Here is a 24744-nt window from a genome sequence, read left to right on the forward strand (position 1 = left end):
AGAGTTGGTTAGGTTGGAAATTGGATACCCGAAACTTGACCCTATTGCTAACCTCGGTTGAGACCGAAAGGGAGAACCGGGGGAGGGTACCTCTAAGTTAGCGTTTGAAATCGACCTTCGAAAGAGGGAGTGGGATGACCCGGAGTTTATGGGGGCTTAATGACCTAAGCTAATGCTAGGCTACCTTGAGAATTACATGTGTTTTCGGGTTGTTGGGCTTTAGACTTGGGATACCGACTTTCAAACCCGAGCGGGGGGTTAGTTAGGGTAGCTAGTGTCCTATTGCGAACCCGAGACGGAGGGTCTAGGCGAATTAGAGCCATCTCCCCCTTACCTTTCTACCCCTTAAGATTAGCCGAGGGAATTAACACGTGGACCTACTTATATTCGTGGGAAAACCGAGTTCTAGCCTTTCCCATTATTTAATCAACTCTTCATCCTTTTTAGCTTGTTCTTTGCTTGTCTAGTTTATTAGCATTTCAATTTTCTAGTTTAGTGCTAGATCTTTACCACCTCTCAATTTTAGTTCGACTAAGCTAAGCTCGTGAACTAGAACGATTAGTAGTCTACCTACTCCTTGTGGGATCGACCCTCTAAAGTGTGCATCGACAAATCGTGCATTTGCGAGGTACTATTTGATATTATGTTTATGCTTAAAGACTCCATATTTATTGTTTCTCTTGCCTTTAGAAACATGATTAGTGAGTAGTCTTCTACTAGGACTCGGTATGACCCGGTATGGGTAATTTCACTAATTAATTCTCATTTAGGCTAATTTGTTGGGGGAAATTGGTGAGGGTAGCTTAGAGAAATGAATTGTTTATGGATTGATTTCGGGTAGTGTCAATTTGTGACCCTTGTCCACAAACGAGAGTTGGTTAGGTTGGAAATTGGATACCCGAAACTTGACCCTATTGCTAACCTCGGTTGAGACCGAAATGGAGAACCGGGGGAGGGTTCCTCTAAGTTAGCGTTTGAAGTCGACCTTCGACAGAGGGAGTGGGATGACCCGGAGTTTGATGGGGGCTTAATGACCTAAGCTAATGCTAGGCTACCTTGAGAATTACATGTGTTTTCGGGTTGTTTGGCTTTAGACTTGGGATACCGACTTTCGAACCCGAGAGGGGGGTTAGTTGAGGTAGCTAGTGTCCTATTGCGAACCCGAGAGGGAGGTTCTAGGCAAATTAGAGCCGTCCCCCCCTTACCTTTCTACCCCTTAAGATTAGCCGAGGGAATTAACACGTGGAATTACGTATATTCGTCGGAAAACTGAGTTCTAGCCTTTCCCATTATTTAATCAACTCTTAATCCTTTTTAGCTTGTTCTTTGCTTGTCTAGTTTATTAGCCTTTCAATTTGCTAGTTTAGTGCTAGATCGTTACCACCTCTCAATTTTAGTTTGACTTAGCTAAGCTCGTGAACTAGAACGATTAGTAGTCTACCTACTCCTTGTGGGATCCACCCTCTAAAGTGTGCATCGACAAATCGTGCACTTGCGAGGTACTATTTGACAACCATCAAGTTTTTTGGCGCCGTTGCCGGGGAGTTCGGCTAGATATTAATTGTTTTCATTCTAGTTTAGACTAAGTCTTTTGTATTACTAATCCTTCTCTTGAGTGTGTAGGACTTTTTGCATGAGTAGGAGAACTTGAAGAGGGTCAACCAATTGATCCGATTGACCACGAGATTGAAGCTACCGCAAGAAGACTAAATTCACTCCGTAGAAGAGGGCTTATAGAAACACCAAGTTCCCAAGAAAATTTAGTAGTTGAAGACTTTCGAGAAGAACCAAGTGCTTTTGAAACTTTTGAGAATCCCTTTGCAACTCCGGGAGAAGAAGTGACAATGGTCGCGGTTCCTATGCGAGATAACTTGGCTCCAAAAAAGGTGGTGAATCCGAGTATAGTCAAGCCACCTATTCAAGCCAACAACTTTTATGTGAAAGCCACCTTGCTATAACTTGTCCAAGGGAACCAATTCGGCGGGGGAGCCACCGAAAACCCCAACGAACATCTCAACGAGTACTTGGATAGTTGTGACATGTTCCAAGCTAACAGAGTGTCGGAGGATGCCGCACTCCTTAGGCTTTTCCCTTACTCCTTGAGGGGAAGTCCCAAGGAGTGGCTTAAAAGTTGTGAACCCGATTCTCTTCGGACCTGGGACGACGTCTCCAAAGCTTTCTTGAACAAATATTTCCCACCACAACGAACCGCAAGAATCAAGAGTGAGCTTCAAGGCTTCACCCAACACGAAGATGAGACCCTTTACGAAGCATAGGAGAGGTACAAGGGCCTCCATAGGCTATGTCCTCACCACGGGATTGGGGATGATGAGCTAATCAACAACTTTTATGAAGGGTTAAACAATGAAATGAAGATGAACCTTGATTCCGGCTCGGGAAAGGGAGCATTGGATAAAATAGTTCACAAGACGGCCAAAGAGCTCATTGAAGAGATAGCTTCTCGTACCTTTCATTGGAACAATGATAAGCACAAAAGGAAAGGAAAGTCAATGGTTGAATCGGCCAATAATGTTGAAGTTAAAGGGTTGATTGAAGAGCTTAAGCAACAAGTTGCCTTGATGAGTTCAAGCAACACATCTAGCAATTCTTCTTCTATGAGGAACCAAGTTTATAGTTGTGAGATTTGTGGAGAACAAGGACACCCACCCAATGAGTGTCCTTTGATGGTAGGAGAGAGCAATCACATGGAGCAAGTGAACGGGATATGGGAGTCTAGTCCAGCCAAGCAAGCATTTAACAACAGCCAATATCATCCCGGAATGAGAGCCCAGCCAAGTTTTTCCTATGGTTCACAAAATGTCCAAAACCCCACCTTCCAACAAAAATCGCAACAACCAAACTTTCAAGCTCAAAAACCAAACACAACATTCAACCAAGGTCCACCGGGTTTCCAAGGAAGAACCTTCCAACCAAGACAACAATTTCAACCACTCAACCCACCAAATAACCCACCTTTCCAACCAAACAACCCACCTTTCCAACAATCCACCCTACCAAAGTCAAACATGGAACTCATGATGGAAAAATTGATGACTTCCCAAAACCAACTTGTCAACACTCAAAACACAATTCATCAACCATTCCACTCAAAAACAAGAAGAGACAACCTCGTCCATCAACCAACTTAGAACCCAAATGTAAGCTTCTCAATGGATGACGGACAATCAAATCTCCCAATTGGCCACCCAAATGAGCCAATTACAAGCCTCTCATGGAAAATTCCCAAGTAAAACCGAGGAGAATCCAAAAACCATAAATGCTATCCACTTGAGGTGTGGTAGAGATTTGGAGGACCGGGCATTTGTCAAGAAAAGGAAGAGTAGTAGACCGGGTGATGTGGTTGAACCTCAAATTGTGGTTGAACCTCCTAAGGTAATTGAAGAAAAAGGGGTTGAAGATGAACTTGTGGAAATTCTCCAAAGGTGATTGATGAACCAACAAAAATTGTTGAAGAGCCAAAGCAACAAGTTGTGAGGACTTATGTGCCACCAATTCCTTTGCCACAAAGGTTGGCAAGGGCCAAACTTGAACAAAAATATGGAAAGTTCATGGACATGATGAAGGGTATCAACATTACCATGCCTTTCATTGATGCCATCAAGGAAATACCAAGCTATGGAAATTCTTGAAGGAGCTAATCTCAAACAAAAACTCTTAGAGCCCAACAACCACGATGAATTTATCCAAGGATTGTAGTGCAATTCTTATGAATGAGGCTCCTCAAAAGCTTGAAGACCCGGGGAGTTTTTCCATACCTTGCAAAATTGGGACCGTGCATATTGAGAGAGCCTTGTGTGATTTGGGGGCAAGCATTAGTCTTATGCCCCTCAAAATTTTCAAGAAGTTGAAGGGTTATGAGCTTTCACCAACAAGGGTTTCTCTCCAACTTGCGGATAGGTCGGTAAGATACCCAATCGGTCTTGTGGAGGATGTCCCGCTCAAGGTGGGTAAACTTGCATTCCCATGTGACTTGCTAAGGGGGGTGCCATGATTGATGTGAAGAATTGAATGCTTTCTCTACAAGTGGGTGAAGAAAAGGTAGAATTCTCCTTGAACAAGGCCATGAAGGAGCCTTTGGAAGAAAAGTCTTGTTACATGATTGACATGGTAGAGGAATGGGTTGATATGAATAAATTTGATGAAGACAAGGGTTTCCAAGGATTCCTTGAGGGCAAGGTAAAAGATTGCAAAGAGCACCGGGAGTATGGTTTAGCCATGGAAGCAACAAATGATGAAGACCCGGACAAAGAATTTAAGAGCTTGAGAGGAGATGGTAAAAAGGAGGAGAGATCCACGCCTCCTCAAGTGGATTTGAAACCTCTTCCCTATACTCATAAACATGCTTTCCTTGGCCCTAATGACACTTACCCTATTATTGTCAATAGTGCACTCAATGACACCGAACTTCAAAAGTTACTTGATGTTGTGAGAAAATATAAGGATGTCATTAGGTACTCAATTGATGATATCAAGGGGATTAGAGCTTCTTTTTACACTCACCGCATTCATTTGGAGGATGAGGGTGCATCATCCATTGAGCCTCAACGCCGCCTTAACCACGCAATGAAAGAAGTGGTTAGGAAGGAGGTGTTGAAGCTCTATGATGCAAGTATAATTTACCCTATCATCGATAGTGCATGGGTGAGCCCGGTGCATGTTGTGCCAAAGAAGGGCGGGGTTACGGTAGTCACCAATGATAAGAATGAGCTAATTCCAACAAGAATCACAACCGGGTGGAGAATGTGTATAGACTATAGATGCCTTAACAAGGCGACTAGGAAAGACCATTTCCCCCTCCCTTTCCTTGACCAAATGTTGGAAAGACTTGCCCAACACTCTCACTTTTGCTACCTTGATGGGTTTCGGGGTTTTTCCAAATCCCGATTCACCCTAATGACCAAGAAAAGACCACTTTCACGTGCCCTTTTGGCACCTTGCTTATAGGCCCATGCCCTTTGGGCTATGCAATGCGCCGGCCACATTTCAAATATGCATGCTAGCTATATTTTCCGAATATGTTGAGGATATAATGGAGGTGTTTATGGACGATTTCTCCGTCGTAGGCACCTCATTTGATGGATGTCTAGCTAATTTGAGTAAGGTCTTGAAAAGGTGTCAAGAAATCGGTCTAGTCTTGAATTGGGAAAAATGTCACATTATGGTGACATCCGGGGTTGTTTTGGGTCATGTTGTGTCAAGTAAAGGCTTGGAAGTTGATCAAGCCAAGATTGAAGTGATTAAAACTTTACCCCCTCCCATGAATGTCAAGGGAGTTAGAAGTTTTCTTGGGCATGCCGGTTTTTACCGGAGATTTATCAAGGATTTTTCTTTGGTTGCCGACCTTTAACATTGTTACTTGGCAAAGATATGTCCTTTGAGTTTACTTATGAATGTTTGAATGCTTTTAATAGGTTGAAAGAAGTGTTAAGCGCATAAATTACTATATTTTATATACTTATTTCCAATAATTTTACTTATATTTTCAGCATTATATTTCCTTTTAATAATAAATTACTCCCTAGAACATCTTACTGCGATTTATATAATTATTTGTAGGAAGGAGTTATTTCGATGCTGATATTAGCTAAACAGCTAAGCGAGGCGATGAATAAAAGACGACAAAATAAATAAAGACTTCAAGCTTAGATTCAAAACCTCCAAGTCCACACAATAAAGACAAAGCAGTCCAAAATAAAATGAAAATACAAGAATTGAATAAAATGTTGACAAGGCCGTCATTTACAAATGATGAAATAAAGAAGCATACTCGTAGAAGTTGGTGCATTGAAACATCAAGTCTTGAATCATTCAATTTGATGATGTTACATTGAAGGATTTTTAAGAGGAAAACGCATGCTAACATTTACATGGGTGAAGAGTTATTCTGAAAAATACAACATGAAACATCTCAAATTAATTATTTAATTCATGAAACATTCATATTTTGAAGAAACTTCAACCACTAATAGCATAAACTGTAGGAATAATTTTACATGTAATGTATTTACATTAATTAGTGATGTAAACATACATGTATTATTTAATTTAGAAACTCACATGATCACCTATATAAAGAAGGTGATTTGCATTTGAGAGAGGGAGGAGAACAAAACAATAAGCAATAAAATAATTAGTTTCATATTAAATTCTATTTATTCTCTCATTATTCACATCAATTATCTTATTCATATTTTTACACTTTCATGCTATTATTTGACGACAAGCTCAAAGTTCTCAACTTGTCATTGCCATAGTTAATACTATATTAATCTCCCTTATTTATACCTTTTATATTTGTTTTATTTATTTATTTAAATATGTTATCTTCTATTATTAAAATTGTTATTTTAGTTATAATTATGGATCGTGAGTAGTCTTTTGTCTAGGGCTCGGTGGAGCCTTAATATGGATTGGTCAGTGTTATCATTTTCTAAACATTATTTAGTGGTTGTACTTAGGTTTGATAGGGTTGTGTTAAAGTATTAATTTATTGGTCATAATCTATATACGTAGCTCTTGATTAATACTTCAATGAGAGTTGAGTTTAGTCCTTTCGAGTTAGCATATATATTGTGATTTAAATATAATTAATAATTACTTAGTGTAGATTGCAATGAGAGTTGAATTTCAACTTAGAGAACCCGAGTCAAAATTAGACCTCTCCTATGAGAATGGTGAGAGTTATAGTTGACACATTTTAATTTTGATCCTTAAAGCTCCTATATGAGTTATAAGACCCATGAGAATAGGATTATATCACTATAGGAAGGCTTCTTATATCTCTTGAGAGAATAACAAGTATTGGTTTTAGTTTTCAGAATTAAAACCAGAAAATTAGTCTCACCTAAGTACACAATTAAATATGTTGTTCCTTCCAATAGTCTATATTGATTAATATATGTTAATGGTGATACCGTTGTCCTAGAGCTTTTTATTATTAAATTAATTTTATTATCCAATTATTATATGTTATTTTTATTCTGTCATACCTCGCACATACACAAATATTATTTTGACGTAGATAAATCAAATCATAAATCGACTAGTACTCAACCTTCACTTCCCTCAGATCGAGCCTTAAGTGCTACAACAGACACCGTTTACTTGCGGTAATTTATAACTGAATAAATATTTGGCGCTGTTGCCGGGGAAGTAACGGTTTGATATTAGTTAATTTTAGATTATTTTAGACTACATTTTTTAGCGTATGCAAGTACGCCTTATTTGTTACTAATTTCTTCTTTAGTTTTGTTGTTAGTTTTATATGCACACCCGACATTCTGGTGGTGAATTGCTATTTGACCCCGAGATTGAAGCTACAGCTAGGAGCCGAAACGCTCAAAGAAAGAAGAAGAGAAAGGTGCCTGAACTCAATACTATTGAGTCTTTTATAGAATTTGATACACCAATTATCATGACTTCTATGCGAGATGAAAGTGCTCCAAAGCCGAATTTCAATTCAAGTATCTCAAAGCCTAAAATTGATGCAAACAATTTTGAGTTGAAGACTTCTTTGATCCAGTTTGTTCAAACCGATCAATTCAGTGGATCACCAACTGAAAACCCCAACGAGCACCTGAATACATTCCTTGATAAGGCTGACATCAAGATTAATAGAGTCTCTGATGACGCCATTCGGTTGAGATTATTCCCTTATTCTCTTCGAGGGAGTGCACGTGAATGGTTGAATAATTGTGATCCTGACTCGTTTGATACTTGGGATAAGCTTTCTACGACTTTTCTCCAAAAAGACTTTCCACCAGGGAAGACTACCAAATTTAGAAATGACATTACAGGATTCGTCCAACATGAAGACGATTCTCTCTATGAAGCTTGGGAAAGATACAAAGAACTTCAGCGGCAATGTCCTCAGCACGGGTTCCCATCATGTGTATTGATTCTTACTTTTTACAATTCCTTAAAACCGGAGCTGCAAATGAGCCTTAATGCCGCTGCTGGAGGGCGGTTAGACGGGATTTCTTGGGACAAGGCCAAGGCTCTCATAGAGGATCTAGCAATAAGCACTTATCATTGGGGCAGTGACCGTCATGTTCGAGGGAGCAAGACTACAAAAGACTTTGTTAATGTGATGCAAGCCAAAATTGATGATCTATCTCAACAAGTGGCTCAGCTTAAATTGAGTAATGGTTCTAGTTCTCCATTGCCCATATGTCAACTTTGTGGGGTTAATGGGCATGACTCTTCTGGGTGTGGGAATGCTTCTATGCTTGAGCAACTTAATGCTCTTAATGGGAAGCAACAATGGGACCCTTATTCTAATACTTACAATCCAGGATGGGCTCATAATCCTAAGCTCTCATATGGAAATACCAAAGAATATTGAGTAATCCCCAACATCAAGTTAAGCAGACTTTTCAGCAACCGGCTGGTTTTCAACCAAGACCGTCTTATCATCATTCAACTATGCAATCTCGTCCCCCATTTCAGCAACAACAACAACAATTTCAACAACCTCACGCTCCGCAAAAATCCAATGTGGAGGTGATGTTAGAGCAAGTTTTGTCCCAACAATCTCAATATATGCGAGACCAAAACCAAAAAAATGAAGAGTTTTCTACATCAATTTCTCAACTCAAATCCTCACATAAAATGGTAGAAACTCAACTTCCTCAAATAGCACAACAAGTAAGTCAGTCTGTGAAATCTCAAGGTCAGTTCCCGGGAAACACCGAAGCTAATCCAAAAGGTCAGATCAATGCTTTAACCTTAATGAAGGGGAAGTTACTTGAAGAGACTACTAATGCTAAGAGCATGTTTGTTGAAGATGAAGTTATTGTGATCGAGGATGAGGGCAAGGCGATGGAGGAAATTATAGTTGAAAAGAAGTAAGCTTATGAGAAGGAAGCTTCATTAACTCCACCTAGAGTATATGTGCCGCTTGTACCTTTTCCTCAAAGGTTAGCCAAGGCAAAATTGGAGCAAAAGTACAGAAAATTTCTAGATATCCTAAAAGGAATGCACACTAATATTCCCTTTTTGGAAGCTATTTCTGAAATCCCATCTTTTGGAATGTTTCTCAAGGAGCTGCTTTCTAACAAAAAGAAACTTAGAGCCAGCACGACTATTAACATGTCTAAGGAGTGTAGTGCCATACTCCTTAACAAGCTTCCTCAAAAGCTTGACGATCCTGGCAGTTTTTCAATCCCTTGTTCTATTGGAGGTATTTATATTCAACGTGCCTTGTGTGATTTGGGGGCTAGTGTTAGCCTTATGCCTCTTTCGATTTTTAAGAGGTTGTAAATGATGGATCTAAAGCCGACTAGAGTTTCACTACAATTGGCTGATCGGTCAGTCAAATTTCCACTTGGGGTCATTGAAGATGTTCCCTTAGCTATTGGGAAACTTGTTATTCCATGTGATTTCTTTGTCATGGACATTCCTAGAGACACTCAGGTACCCAATATCTTGGGACGTCCATGTTTAGCAACTGCTGGAGTTATGATTGATGTGAGGAGTAGAAAGCTCTCATTGCAAGTTGGTGAAGACAAAGTAGAATTTGAGCTTAGCAAAACTATGGGTGGTCCTTCTATGAGTGATAGTTGCTACCGAGTTGATGTTTTAGAGGAGTACTTGTCTGAGCCCTCTTTGGAGTGTACATCGTCTGATAAACTACAAGATTGTCTCACCAACACTGATTCTAAGGATGCAGAGTTGTTAGCCTATGCTTGGATGCTTGATTCCTCTTCATCTGATTTAACTGAGCCTCCGGTAGAGGCGTTGCAGGTAACAGGTAAGCTAGGGGAGAGTTCTAAGCCTCCCGAGGTAGAATTAAAACCACTTCCATCTTCTTTAAAACATGTGCTTTTAGGAGAAAATTCAACTTACCCAGTTATCGTAAATAGTGCACTCAATGACAGCCAAATTTCTAAATTATTGATTGTTCTTCGAAAATATAAAAGTGTTATTGGGTACGCAATTGACAATCTAAAGAGAATCAGTCCATCTTTTTATACACATAGAATCCTTCTCGAGGACGATAATGCATCCTCCATTTAGCCTTAACAACGCCTCAATCCTAATATGAAGGAGGTTGTCAGAAATCAGGTCTTGAAGTTACTTGACGCGGGAATAATCTATCCTATCTCTGATAGTAAATGGGTGAGCCTGGTTCATGTCGTTCCAAAGAAAGGGGGGATGACTGTCGTAAAAAACGATAAGGATGAACTAATTTCTACAAGAACTATTACCAGGTGGCGAATGTGCATTGACTATCGCCGATTGAATAAAGCCACCCGGAAGGATCATTTCCCCCTTCCATTTATACACCAAATGCTTGAAAGACTAGCAAAACACTCCTACTTTTGTTACTTGGATGGGTATTCTGGATTTTTCCAAATCCCAATTCATCCAAGTGATCAAGAGAAGACGACATTTACATGTCCATTTGGCACTTATGCTTATCGTCGGATGCCATTTCGATTATGTAATGCTCCCGCCACTTTTCAAAGATGTATGATGGCTATTTTTTCTGATTATGTGGAGCAAATTATGGAGGTGTTTATGGATGACTTCTCGGTGGTTGGCGCTACTTTTGACGATTGTTTAATAAACCTTGAAAAAATATTGAATCGGTGCCGAGAAGCTCATCTTGTGCTAAATTGGGAGAAGTGCCATTTTATAGTACAAGAGGGGGTCGTCTTAGGACATATTGTGTCTATTCGTGGTATTGAGGTAGATAAAGCAAAAATAGAGGTGATTGAGAATCTACCACCTCCTCTCAATGTGAAAGGAGTAAGGAGTTTTCTTGGACATGTAGGATTTTATCGCCGCTTTATCAAAGATTTCTCTAAGATTGCTCGTCCTTTGACCGAGCTTTTAGCTAAAGGTACCCCATTTTTGTTCACTGATGTTTGTCTTGAAGCTTTTAACAGGTTGAAAAAAGCTTTAATTAGTGCCCCGATTATTCAGCCACCGGATTGGAGGTTACCATTCGAGCTAATGTGTGATGCGAGTGATCATGCGAGAGGAGCGATGCGGGGCAAAGACATGATGGTAAGCTACATGCCATCTATTATGCGAGCAAGACTCTTGATGCAAAATAAGAGCTAATTAAACCACCACAGAGAAGGAGTTGTTGGTTGTGGTATTTTCTATTGAGAAGTTCCGATCTTATTTAGTAGGATCTAGAGTTATTGTGCACACTGATCACGCAGCACTCAAGTATCTTTTGAGAAAGAAAGATGCTAAACCCAGACTGATTCGCTGGATTCTTTTACCGTAAGAATTTGATATGGAGATTTAAGACAAAAAGGGTGCTGACAATTTAGTAGCTGATCACCTATCTCGTCTGGTTCAAGAAGGCCCTTCTGATGGCCTTCCTATTGATGATTCATTTCCTGACGATCATTTTTTTGCTATTGCTATTGTTAATACTCCATGGTTTGCTGACATTGTGAATAATTTGCATCTGGAGTTACACCACATGGGTATGATTCCCACCAAAGGAATAAATTCTTTAGTGATGTTAAGCATTATTGTTGGGATGACCCCTTTCTCTACAAGTCTTGTGTTGATGGTATTATCCGACGATGTGTGCCAAATGAAGAGGCTAATTCCATTATCTCCCATTGTCATGATTTGCCATGTGGTGGTCATGCTAGTACCACCAAAGCTGCAGCTAAAGTCCTTCAATGTGGCTTCTATTGGCCAACCTTATTGATGGATGTTACAACATATGTGAAGGGTTGTTATAGATGTCAACGAATAGGAAACATTTCTAGAAGGAATGAAATGCCTCTAAACTTTATTCTTGAGGTTGAGATATTTGATGTATGGGGCATTGATTTTCAAGGTCCGTTCCCATCCTCCTTCGGAAACAAATACATTCTAGTAGCTATGGATTATGTATCAAAATGGGTCGAAGCTATCGCATCCCCTACAAATGATGCTGGAGTTGTATCTAAATTCCTTAAGAAGGTTATTTTCCCCCGTTATGGTGTCCCTAGAGTTCTTATTAGTGATGGTGGGAGCCATTTTATTGAGAAGAAATTTGAAGCTCTTTTAAAGAAATATGGGGTTCAACATCGACAAGGACTTGGCTACCATCCTCAAACTAGTGGACAAGTTGAAATTTCCAACCGGGAGATAAAATCTATCCTAGAGAAGACAGTTTCTAGTTCTCACAAAGATTGGTCTATCAAGCTAGATGATGCACTATGGGCTTATCGTACTGCTTTTAAAACACCAATTAGAACCTCCCCATTTCGATTGGTGTATGGTAAAGCGTGTCATTTACCAGTTGGGTTAGAACATAGAGCATATTGGGCCATCAAAGCCCTTAACTATGACTATAAAAGCGCTGGAGAGCGTCGTCTTTTGCAATTAAATGAGCTTGATGAGATTCGACTTGAATCTTACAAGAATGCTCGTATTTATAAAGAGAAGACTAAAAGATGGCACGACAAGCGCATTTTAAGGCAAGAATTCCATGAAGGGGATTTAGTTCTTCTTTTTAATTCTAGGTTGAAAATATTTCCGGGTAAGCTTCGTTCTCGGTGGTCTGGGCCATTCCGTGTCACTAAGGTATTTCTATATGGAGCAGTTGAATTATTTGATGAAGCTAAAGGCTGCTTCAAGGTCAATGGTCAGCGCCTTAAGCACTATATTACTGGTGAACCTATTCATAAGAAAGTAATCTTCACGCTTTCTATCATTCCGCCTGCGAATTAATCTACAAAGGAGTCAGGCTCGTGACGTTAAACAAGCGCTGCATGGGAGGCAACCCATGAATTCTTATTGAAAAAAAAAACAAAAAAAATTATAAATAAAAAGAACTAATCAGTACAAGCTAAATTGTACAGGTCATGCTCATGTTCAAATTTCATGCGACAATGCCTGGTGAGCTCGTTTCCTTTCCCTAATCATTTGATGTTCTTTAATTTCATACATTGAGGACAATGCTTGGTTTAAGCATGGGGAGGGTAATTGTATTGATTAAGTTTTTAAATTAGCTTACATTTTTTTTTTATATTACATAAAAAACGCAAAAAAAAAATATAAAATTGAAAAAAAAAATACAATTGATTTGTGGCTAGTCTTGTGGATGCTGAGCATAATTTGATCAATTTATTATCTTCAAATTTTCAATAAATTTTCAAGTTTGATCACATGAGGTAAGCAAGACAGCTTCGCCCTTGAAAATCCGATAGAGTTTTTGTTTTGTGTTTTTCTTGTGACACTGAAAGTGGTAAGATGGTTTGACTAGACTTATGACAATATAACCATGTGACCAAAAGCCGTGAGATCACATAGCCAAATAAGATTGGGACATCCATGCCAATATAATTCTTTCTTGAGTGGTTTAGGATTAGTACTTGCCATTAGGATTGCATGAATGATAGAGGCATTCATTTGTTTATAAGCTACATGAGCCAAAAAGCCGTCCCGAATTTAATATTTCCTATTTTCAACCCCTTTGAGCCTTTAGCCTTATTTCTTTGTTAACCCAACATTACAAGCCATTTCCGTACATTATCCTACCCTAGTAAGGGTTAGTGAAGTGTTTGTTTTTCTCGGTTTGAGTAAGGCTATGATACAAGCGAAGCATGGGGGAGTAATTGATGGTAATTTGGTGAACACTAATATATGAAATGGGTTGATGGTTGTTTGAAAAAAAAAAGAAAAAAAAATTGAAAAAGACCAAAGTAAATGAAAAAAAAAGGGTTATAATTATTAATAAATGGGGTTCGAGTTTTACTATTTATAAAGGTGTATGTTCTAAATCATGTAATTTGGTAATAAAATTGGTGTTTGTTCTATATTTCATACGAAGAGTAGTTGTTGGAGGTTTTTGTATCCATACTTCCGACCGTGATTTGACAAGTTTTTCACTAACTCTTACTCTTAACACCACATTTCCAGAAAAATCGACACCTTTAACCCCTAGCCCCGTTACAGCCCATAAAAGTCCTCCTGGCATGTATTAACCGATAAGTTTAGGCTTAGTTTCATATGTATAACCTGTGTCCTTACAACTCGTGCACATGAGAGTAGTGATTTTCAGCGTTTACATTCCCTAAAGTGAGGGTCCACTGGTTTGTCACTTGTCTAGATGGTTGGTGGTAAGATTGAAAGGTCACTTGGGCACATTACATAATATTTTGTTGGATTTTTTAGGGTAATTGTTCTTGCGAGTTAATTTGTGATCTTAAACTCTATTTCGAAATTAAAATGATTTTGAACTTATGTTTAATTTCTTTTCGAAAACCTTGGTTGAATTATTATTTTATCCCTTGACTTTTGCCACATTTGACCTTTTGTTGAGTATTAGTTATTTATGCCTCTGGAGTTTACTCGAGGATGAGTAAAGGTCTAGCATGGGGAAATTTGTTAAGCGCATAATTTACTATTTTTTATATAGTTATTTCCCATAATTTTACTTATATTTTCAGCATTATATTTCATTTTAATAATAAATTACTTCCTAGAACATCTTACTGCGATTTATATAATTATTTGTAGGAAGGAGTTATTTTGATGCTGATATTAGCTAAACAGCTAAGCGAGACGATGAATAAAAGACGACAAAATAAATAAGGACTTCAAGCTTAGATTCAAAACCTCCAAGTCCACAATAAAGACAAAGCAGTCCAAAATAAAATGAAAATCCAAGAATTGAATAAAATGTTGACAAGGCCGTCATTTACAAATGATGAAATAAAGAAGCATATTCGTAGAAGTTGGTGCATTGAAACATCAAATCTTGAAGCATTCAATTTGATGATGTTACATTGAAGGATTTTTAAGGGTTAAACGCATGCTAACATTTAAATGGGTGAAGAGTTATTCTGATAAATACAACATGAAACATCTCAAATTAATTATTTAATTCATGAAACATTCATATTTTGAAGAAACTTCAAGCACTAATAGCATAAACTGTAGGAATAATTTTACATGTAATGTATTTACATTAATTAGTGATGTAAACGTACGTGTATTATTTAATTTAGAAACTCACATGATCACCTATATAAAGAAGGTGATTTGCATTTGAGAGATGGAGGAGAACACAACAATAAGCAATAAAATAATTAGATTCATATTAAATTCTATTTATTCTCTCATTATTCACATCAATTATCTTATTCATATTTTTACACTTTCATGCTATTATTTGACGACAAGCTCAAAGTACTCAACTTGTCATTGCCATAGTTAATACTATATTAATCTCCCTTATTTATCTCCTTTATATTTGTTTTATTTATTTATTTAAATATGTTATCTTCAATTATTAAAATTTTTATTTTAGTTATAATTATGGATCGTGAGTAGTCTTTTGTCTAGGGCTCGGTGGAGCCTTAATATGGATTGTTCAATGTTATAATTTTCTAAACATTATTTAGTGGTTGTACTTAGGTTTGATAGGGTTGTGCTAAAGTATTAATTTATTGGTCATAATCTATATACGTAGCTCTTGATTAATACTACAATGAGAGTTGAGTTTAGTCCTTTCGAGTTAGCATATATATTGTGATTTAAATATAATTAATAATTACTTAGTGTAGATTGCAATGAGAGTTGAATTTCCACTTAGAGAACTCGAGTCAAAATTAGACCTCTCCTATGAGAATGGTGAGAGTTATAGTTGAGACATTTTAATTTTGATCCTTAAAGCTCCTATATGAGTTATAAGACCCATGAGAATAGGATTATTTCACTATAAGAAGGCTTCTTATATCTCGAGAGAGAATAACAAGTATTGGTTTTAGTTTTCAGAGTTAAAACCAGAAAATTAGTCTCACCTAAATACACAATTAATTATGTTGTTCCTTCCAATAGTCTATATTGATCAATATATGTTAATGGTGATACCGTTGTCCTAGAGCTTTTTATTATTGAATTAATTTTATTATCCAATTACTATATGTTATTTTTATTCTGTCATACCTCGCACATACACAAATATTATTTTGACGTAGATAAATCAAATCATAAATCGACTAGTACTCAACCTTCACTTCCCTGAGATCGACCCGTAAGTGCTACAACAGACGCCGTTCACTTGCGGTAATTTATAACTGAACAAGAAGCTCTCATCACCGCTCCAATTATGCAACCTCCCACTTGGGGAGAACCATTTGAGTTGATGTGCGATGCTAGTGATGTAGCGGTGGGAGCGGTTCTTGGACAAAGAAAGAATGGTAAACTTCATGCCATATATTATGCAAGAAAAACCTTGGATGATGCTCAAGCACACTACACCACCACCGAAAAGGAGCTTTTGGCGGTCATATATGCTATGAACAAGTTCCGTTCCTACTTGGTGGGCTGCAAGGTAATTGTACACACCGATCATACGGCGTTGAGGCACTTGCTATTCAAGAAGGAATCGAAACCACGCTTGATCCGGTGGATACTTTTGCTCCAAGAGTTTGATATTGAAATTAGAGACAAGAAGGGTGTGGAGAACGTAGGAGCCGACCATCTCTCTCTAGGCTATTCCATGAAAATGTTATGGATGGGTTACCAATTGATGACTCCTTGCAGGATGATCAATTGTTCGCTCTTGCTCTTATGGATGTCCCTTGGTACGTGGATTATGTTAACTACTTGGTATCCAGGGTCATCCCACATGACTATGACTTACATAAGAGGAATAAATTCTTTCATGATCTAAGGCAATATTTTTGGGATGAACCTTGCCTATACAAATCTTGTGCGAATGGGATAATTAGGAGGTGCATTACAAGTGAAGAGGTGAAGCCGATAATCTCTCACTGCCATGATATGCCAAGTGGAGGGCATGGGAGTTTAAGGAAGACCGCCACAAGGGTGCTCCAATGCGGTTTCTATTGGCCTACCCTATTTCATGATGTGGCAACTTACGTCAAGGGGTGTGATAAGTGCCAACGAAGCGGCTATATTTCAAGGAGGCATGAGATGCCAATTAACTACATCCTAGAGGTAGAGTTGTTTGATGTATGGGATATTGATAACCAAGGCCCCTACCCTTCCTCCTATGGATACGAGTACATACTTGTGGCGGTAGACTATGTGAGTAAGTGGGTAGAGGCTATTCCTACCAAGACATGTGATGCCAAATCGGTTGGCAAGTTCTTGAAGAATACTATTTTCCCAAGATTTGGAGTACCAAGGGTTCTCATAAGTGATAGAGGTTTGCACTTTCATGAAAAGACCTTTGAGGCTTTGCTCAAGAAACACGTGGTTCAACATAGAAGAAGTCTTGCTTATCACCCCCAAGCAAATGGGCAAGCCGAGGTCTCTAACCGGGAAATCAAGTCTATTCTCAAGAAAACCGTGGCGAAATCGCGAAAAGATTGGTCAATGAAGCTAGATGATACTCTATGGGCGTACCGTACCGCCTTCAAAACCCTTATTGGCACTTTGCCTTTTAGGTTGGTTTATGGTAAGCCTTGTCATCTCTCTGTTGAATTGGAGCACCGTGCCTTTTGGGCGGTAAAATTCTTGAATTTTGACATGAAGAAAGCGGGAGAGAAAAGGCTTCTTGACATGAATGAATTGGAGGAATTTTTCCTCGATGCATATGAGAGTTCAAAGATTTACAAGGAGAAGACAAAGAAGTTCCATGACAAGGCTATTTTAAGGAGGGAATTCAAGGTGGGAGACTTGGTTCTCCTCTTTAACTAAAGGTTCAAGTTATTTTAGGGAAAGCTCAAGTCGAAATGGTCGGGACCTTTCACCGTGGTCCGAGTTTTTCCCCATGGGTCGATTGAGATATCCGATGGAGATCAAGCTTTCAAGGTAAACGGACAGAGGCTCAAGCATGACATTGCCGGAGCACCCATCATAAAGAATATAAGCTCCATCGATACCTACCTTCTCCATACTTGATGTAATTCATGACTTCGTCGAGCCTACGACATAAAACAATGGCGCTACGTGGGAGGCAACCCATGGAATTTGTATATAGCATGCATTTTAGGTAGACAATGAGAGCTTTGGAGCCATATTTTGTCCACTTTGGATTGGTGACGGAGGTCATATTTGAAGAAAACAAGCCTTATTTTCGTTTGACCCGAAAATCACGACGATGAGTCGGCGTAATTGTGGAAAACACGAGTTCCAAGGTCAAACGGAAAGTCTCGAATTTCGAGTTTGTGAAAATTGAACAAGTTGAATGAAAATTGTTGAAAAAGAGCTGAATGCTGGGTTCTGCCGGTAGGCCGGCAGCCGGTGCCCCTACCGGTACCGAGACCAAATTATTTTGAAGAAAATTTGAAGAGTGTTGTGTTCTGCCAGTAGCCCGGCAGCCGGCTCACCGGCAGGGAACACATAGTATTGCTGAAAACTTGAAGAATTGCTGCAGGGAGTGTGTTCTGCCGGCAGCCGGCCCACTGGCTGGACACACATGAAGAAGTTGAAGAAGGTGAGTTAAGTGAGTATAGGAGTGTTCTGCTGGTAGGCCGGCAGCCGGCTCACCGGTAAGACACACAAGCCAATTTGAAAATGAGAGTAAGGGAGCATTCTACCGGTGGCCCGGCAGCCGGTTCGTCCACCGGTAGCGAGAACAAAAGTTTTGGAAGAAAAATTCGAAAAATTAGAAAGGGGAGGGGGGTGCTCAGCCGGCAGACCGGCTGCCGGTGCGCATACCGGCACAACGCACCACTCAGACCCGATAAACAAAAAAAAACCTCATTTCCTTCATTTATGCGACACATTATCCCTTCATTTCTCCACCATTTCGCCTCAAAACTCCCTCTAACTTCCTCAAATCTCAACCAATCTTCAACCTACCTTCACTAAACTCCCTCTAATCTTCACAATGGCAGGAAGGAGAACAAGAGCCGATGTTGCAAGGGACTAAGTGGAGTTAATTGCACGAGCCGCCAACGACACCAACCCCGACCCAGATTTTCCGACGGTGGAATTTGCCACCCAAACTCAAAAGGGTAAGTTTATTCTATTTAAAAATCGTCCCCTAACCCCCACTAAGTTTCTACATCATCCGTCCTTATCGGCCCTCGGGTTAGCTAGGGAGACGGAAGCTCTTTTTACCGGGGTAGGAATGAGGGGAATGTACACAATACATGAATATACTTACCCCCGACTCACTTGGGAGTTCTTGAGTAGTTTACGGATTAGCAAGCACCGACAAACAAATTTGGTGGCTACCCTTAGTTTCCGTCTCATGAACCGGGACCACACAATTTCATTGAGCCGGTTGGCTAATATGTTTGGGTTAGAAAATGCCGCATCACATAACCCACCCTCTACTTTTCATTATTCCCGAGTGTGAAAGGAAATTTTCGGTCTTGAGGATAAGGTTGGGGTAAAAAGGGCCGCAATTAGTTGACACAACCCCGTCATTCGGGTGTGGCATCGATTTATGGGATGTACTATTCTTGTGGTGGATGAGCCGTGGGTATTTCGGACTAATGAACTTGAAATTTTGGGGTCCTACTTGTTTACAAAACCCGCCGCCTTCAAGATTAATATGGCTCACCACCTTGCAATTAATTTATCAAAAATTTCCAATTCTTCGGGGCAAAAAGTCCCAATCCATGTGGGTGGCATCATCACCCGTATTGCTCGAAATTTGGACCGTCCGGTAGACCTTTCTACCATGAATTGAATACCCGGGGAGACTTATTTGACCAAGCAATACTTGACCACCAAGCTTGAGTGGCTTAAAGTGAACCCCATTGACGGCCGAGAGTATTGGCAAATCAACTACAAGAATTCAATCCCACTCCCCAATGTCACGGCAATCAAAATTGAGAAAGACAAAGATGACTACCTCCTCCAAATTGAAGAAGAACCACCCACCGAACAACCTCCTCCTAATATTCCATGTGTGTATTCACGGGATCGTAGAGTTCACACTCCTTCCTCCCTCTAATACACCATGCCACAAACTCACCAACCCCCACCATGGCAATTCAAACCCGGTGAGGGGTCCTCCTCGAGCCAACCTTCCTACCCTCCCTTACCACCTTCCCTTACCGAGTGGATGGAGAGGATGGACATTGCCACGGCCAAGGCCGCGAGTGAGAAGGATGTATTAGGGTGGAAATTAGACCGCATCTATTATGATCAATCCACCGGTTCCTACCCGATCTACGACGACTTTTTTAGACGGGACTACGTCCCCTTTGATGCCCCACGCCCTTTTTACTTCACTTGGCCCGACGGGAACTACCCTAAGGACGGGACGATGGTTCACGGAGGTCTTAACCTCCAACCGGACTACTTCTCTGCCCCCATTTTCCCCCCTAGTACCGAGTATTAACCGGAGGGGCATGACGCCCATTGGGTGGGGGCATCCGCCCCTTCTTTGCTAGTGACGTGGGTGCTACGGGCACCACTGGGGCCTTTATGGGAGATGCTTCGACGGGAGGTGATGGCGGTGTGATGATGATGAGTGGGGACTTTACGGGAGGGCTCATGGGCGGCGGTAGTGGAGGTGACCTCACCTTCAACCCCGATGACTTTATTCAAGGCTCCGACTATTGTACCGGAGAGAATGATGATGATGATGATGATGATGATTATTATTATTATATGGACTCCTAGTCCCGAGGGGCCGAGTGGTGGCCCAACTTCCTCCCTATTCAATCTAAAATGACAAGTATGATCTCTCCCTTAATCCAAATTCTCTCATTCATGTTTAATTTTTCGCATGCATTTAGTTAGAAATTCACATAGTTGCATTCATATAGGATTGCATTAGATTTCGAATTTGTAATATATCTTCACATTTAGACATTGCATTCACGTAGTATACCTTGCATTGTAATTCAAATTTTGCATATAGAATAGACCATGCATTGCATTCTTATTTTTAAAATCACAAAAAAAAAAAAAAAAAAAATGAAAAATGACAAAAACCAACAAAAACATGTTCTTTTATTTCTCTAAATTCCCTCCGATGTCTATAAATAAGTGTGGGGAGGGCCTAAAAAAACACCAAAAACATGCACTTTCATTTTTCATTTCCTCCACACATTTATTTCCGTTTGGAACTAATGCAAATAAATAAGAGTGGGGAGGAAATTCATATATTGAAAAACACCAAAAATATGTCCTTTCAATTTTCAAAAACAAATAAAAAATACCAAAAATATGTTATTTTTATTTTCGAAAATCAAAAAATACAAAAATATGTTCTTTTCTTTTTCTTATTCACTCCCTATGCTTTTGTCCATTGAGGACAATGTACATCTCAAGTATGGGGAGGGAAATATCCACTCTTGTGAATATTTGTTTATATTTGTAAATACTTTTAAATTTGATAACAATTCAAAAAAATGCCTAAAAATTGAAAAAAATTCAGAAAAATTAAAAAACATTGCATTGTATATATATGTTGTTTGTTGGCTAACCTTTGGCATAGGCATCGACCGTTTGAGGCAAAAAGGAGACTAGAAGACCGCTTGGTATACACGTTCCTATCTCTTTCTCCTTTTCCATTCTCTCTCTCTTTATATTGTTGTATAATATGGAGGAGGACGGGTTTTTGTGCCTTGGATGTTCCTTTGGGGAACCGTTGGATTACTGGTGTGGATGTGCTGTTAGGTTTAGTTGACTTGTTGCATGTTTCTATCCTTGTTATATTCAATTCCCGCATGCATATGTCCTTGTATATACATGTTTTTCAATTTGAAGTCTCGCATCCGTTTGTAAATAAATGTTTTGCATGAACATGGTCTAGGAAGGGAACCAAGTTCTCCCATGATGATTTATGTATCAAATTGTGCCTTTCCCCTCCACGTGACTCGCACCCGTGACCTCTTAGTTAGCCGAGGGAGGCGGGCTTGACCAATGAGTTTAGACCAATCTTGTGAGACCTAGGGTCGTAGACTAGACCTTAGGCTCGACTTAGCTACTCAAAAGAGAAGGTAGAGCCTCCTAGGGTGGGTACATTCATACCCCGCCCTCATCTCGGTTTGAGAGTAGGTCTCCTCGCTAGGCGTGTCACATCAAGACGCATAAGTGTGTCATTTCGTCTTTAGACTGTGAAATTGCATTACATTTTTGTGCACATGATATAAAGCAAAAAGTCAGTTTGCATATGAACATCACATAGCCAAATAGCCTTGTTTTCTCCCCTGCATTATCTCCCTTTTTGATTCACCCCTTTGAGCTTTAGCCTTTCCATTTGGCAACCCACCAAAATAGCTACATTCCATAACCACCCTTCCTTAATCAAGAATTGGTCGGTTTTGTAGTCGTGTTGTAGGAGGTGATTTGGGTCATGATGCCGGATAGTATACATATCCACACAGGTCAAAAGCTTGGTGTTCTCGGCATTGTGTATAAGTAAGAGGTTTTGAAAAAGAAATGAAAAAAAAAAAAAGTGAAAAAGTCTTGAAAAATCAAAAAAATGAGTTACGTGTGTTGTATATATTTGTTTGTTCTCAAGAAAAAGAAAAAGGCAAGCAACACCCCTCCTCATCATTAAACGGGGTAGAAAAAGCCGTTGCTAAATAAAGGGCAAATTGATGTTTTTCGAAAATGAGTCGGGTTTACACATTTTTTGCATAGGCTTAGGAAACCGAGCCTTTGTTATGGTGTAGACGTTACCATTTTTTGAAATAAGAGGAGTACTTTTGAGTTTTTCCAATTTGGGTTGGGTTTATGCAATTTTTGCATAGTTTTGGTGATCCATGCTATGTTAGGGCATAGACGTGTCTCACGTGTTGCTATAAGAAATGGGTTACGATGTGTCGGCAATCCTTGATTTGAACTCCACATATCCAAACAGTGCTTGCACCAATCCCGTTTTGTCCTACTCCCTAGCCCCGTCACAACCTTTGTTTCGTGTCGTGTGCATTTCCATTTTTTGCATTTCATTGGACATAGGACGGTCTTACACGCTATTCGAGTTAGGAGAGTGATTTTGGTTACTACTTATCACAAAAATCACCTTGTTCTTTCATTAAGTGACGAGTGAAAACCGTGAGGATGTCGTTGCCTAGGTCCCCTTAGTCATGGGTTTTTGGGGTTGAATCTCGTGTCGGTTTAGTAATTCTCGGTGGACTTGCTACTTCCCCTTATCCCGCTCTTGAATTTGTTTCTTGAGCATTGGTCATGCTAGGGTTGCTTGAGCCATGCTTAGGGGGTTGACACCTCCGTTAGAACTTCTGAGACGGTACTCCCGACCAAGACCGTGTTTTGTTGTTTGAAAAATCCGGCCACTTAGATGAGGAAAGTGGACCATTTTGTTAGATGCATTCTATTGTTTGATTATGTGCTTTCATCATAGATGCATCGCAATTTTGTAGCAAGACCCAACTTGCCTTGCAATAGGACACTCTTCCCTCATGGGTGTCAAATTGTGAGTTGAAGGAGCGTTGAGTGCGCTAATACTCATTCGATTATTGTTCTAGAATAATTGAGTGATGCTTATATTATGCAAGCACTCTCAATGGTAACTATAGTTGTCTCTTGTGCATTGCCTTTGGACTTACTCGAGGACGAGTAAGGCTTTAGTGTGGGGAGGTTTGATATGTGATTAGTTTACACCTTTTTACTTCCCGTTTCCCATGCGTTTCAACCTCTTTAGCACGGTTTTAGCTCTCTTTCGCTCATGTTTTGCCCTTTCATTACATGTACCTCTATATTACGACTCCCCGTGATCTTTTGCAGGGAACTAGCCTTGAAAAAGGGAAGACGGAATGAAACCCGAGTGAAGGGCTAACCTGTGTTAGCTTGGGAAGAAAAAGAAGTGAAGAACGTTGAGAAGAGTGTTCTGCGGGCAGGCCGACACCCGGTCTGGTCACCGGCAGAACACCCCCCCCCCCCCAACAATGCCAAGAGAAAGAAAGAAGGTTATTGAAGGCTGTGTTCTGCCGGCAGCCGGTCCACCGGCAGAGCACAGCAGGAGGAATTTAATTGGAGTTAGAAGCAAATTTTCATTTGGCCTCGCTGCCGGTAGACACACCAGCAGCCGGCCAACCGGCAGAGCACATCACAAGGAAGAATTTGAAGACCTGAAGACAGTCTTCTGCCGGCAGCCAGTCCACCGGCAGAACACACTTGCCAGCTATTTCCAAACTTCAAATTTATTTGACCTTGCTGCAGGTAGGCCAACCGGCAGCCGGTCCACTGGCAGAACGCAACAGCTGACGGATTTTGGGCTTTTCTCCTCTTTTCTTCATAATCTTATGAAAGACTATAAATACCCCCTCCCTTAACCATTTGTACACACAACCCTAGATCTAAATTAATTTCATCTTTTAAGTTTGAATCTTGTTAATTACATTGCTAATCTTTCCTTAATTAGAACAAGTTATTCAATTATTTAGTAGTAGAAATTGGGTTGTAAGAAGATTGAAGGTTCCTCCTTCCTTATTTTTCAATCCAAATTCCTTTCTTGCTATTGAGTTGGTATTATTTCTCTTCCTAATTTCAATAGTTTACATTTGCTTTTCCATTAAGTTTTGTTTAATTGTTTTATGTTAAATTTCCATACTAGTTATTTGATTGTTGTTATTTTCTCTCTTGTTCATCTTTCCTTTGTTCATCTTTGTTATTCACACCCAAAGATTGAGTCTTTGATTTCCTTGTGTTAAAGATTGAATCTTTGAGTTGCTTGTGTTAAAGGTTGTGTCTTTTTAGTTCTATCCTCATCATTGTTAGATTAAATTATCTTTCTTCATAATTATTGTTGGAGTATTGCATGTTTAGCAGTATAATTCATTCTCCCATTATGTTTATGCTTAAAGACTCCATCTTTATTGTTTCTCTTGCCTTTAGAAACATGATTAGTGAGTA

The 24744-nt window shown here is 39.6% G+C and overlaps 1 protein-coding gene and 2 non-coding genes across 3 annotated transcripts; 1 reads left to right on the plus strand and 2 right to left on the minus strand.

Annotated features, from left to right (window-relative positions):
* Positions 1-2213: 2213 nt before the first annotated feature.
* LOC141635416 (small nucleolar RNA R71) lies at positions 2214-2320 on the minus strand. The gene has a single exon (XR_012540108.1). It is a non-coding gene; the product is annotated as a small nucleolar RNA R71 (small nucleolar RNA).
* A 5475-nt stretch (positions 2321-7795) lies between these two features.
* Positions 7796-7902, minus strand: LOC141635717 (small nucleolar RNA R71). Its single transcript, XR_012540383.1, has one exon. It is a non-coding gene; the product is annotated as a small nucleolar RNA R71 (small nucleolar RNA).
* A 729-nt stretch (positions 7903-8631) lies between these two features.
* Positions 8632-9282, plus strand: LOC141629166 (uncharacterized). Its single transcript, XM_074442211.1, has 2 exons — positions 8632-8867; positions 8940-9282. The coding sequence occupies exons 1-2, from the start codon at positions 8632-8634 to the stop codon at positions 9280-9282; spliced, it is 579 nt and encodes a 192-aa protein (XP_074298312.1).
* The last annotated feature ends 15462 nt before the right edge of the window (positions 9283-24744 follow it).

The sequence above is a fragment of the Silene latifolia genome, chromosome Y (assembly GCF_048544455.1).
Source record: "Silene latifolia isolate original U9 population chromosome Y, ASM4854445v1, whole genome shotgun sequence".
Taxonomy (NCBI): Eukaryota; Viridiplantae; Streptophyta; class Magnoliopsida; order Caryophyllales; family Caryophyllaceae; genus Silene; species Silene latifolia.

What these genes read in the sequence shown, in the direction of transcription:
- LOC141629166 (XM_074442211.1), top strand. Translation starts at nt 8,632, where the DNA reads ATGGTAGAAACTCAACTTCCTCAAATAGCACAACAAGTAAGTCAGTCT. An exon ending in GAAATTATAGTTGAAAAGAA is followed by an intron (nt 8,868 to 8,939) that starts GTAAGCTTATGA and finishes TTTTCCTCAAAG; the next exon opens with GTTAGCCAAGGCAAAATTGG.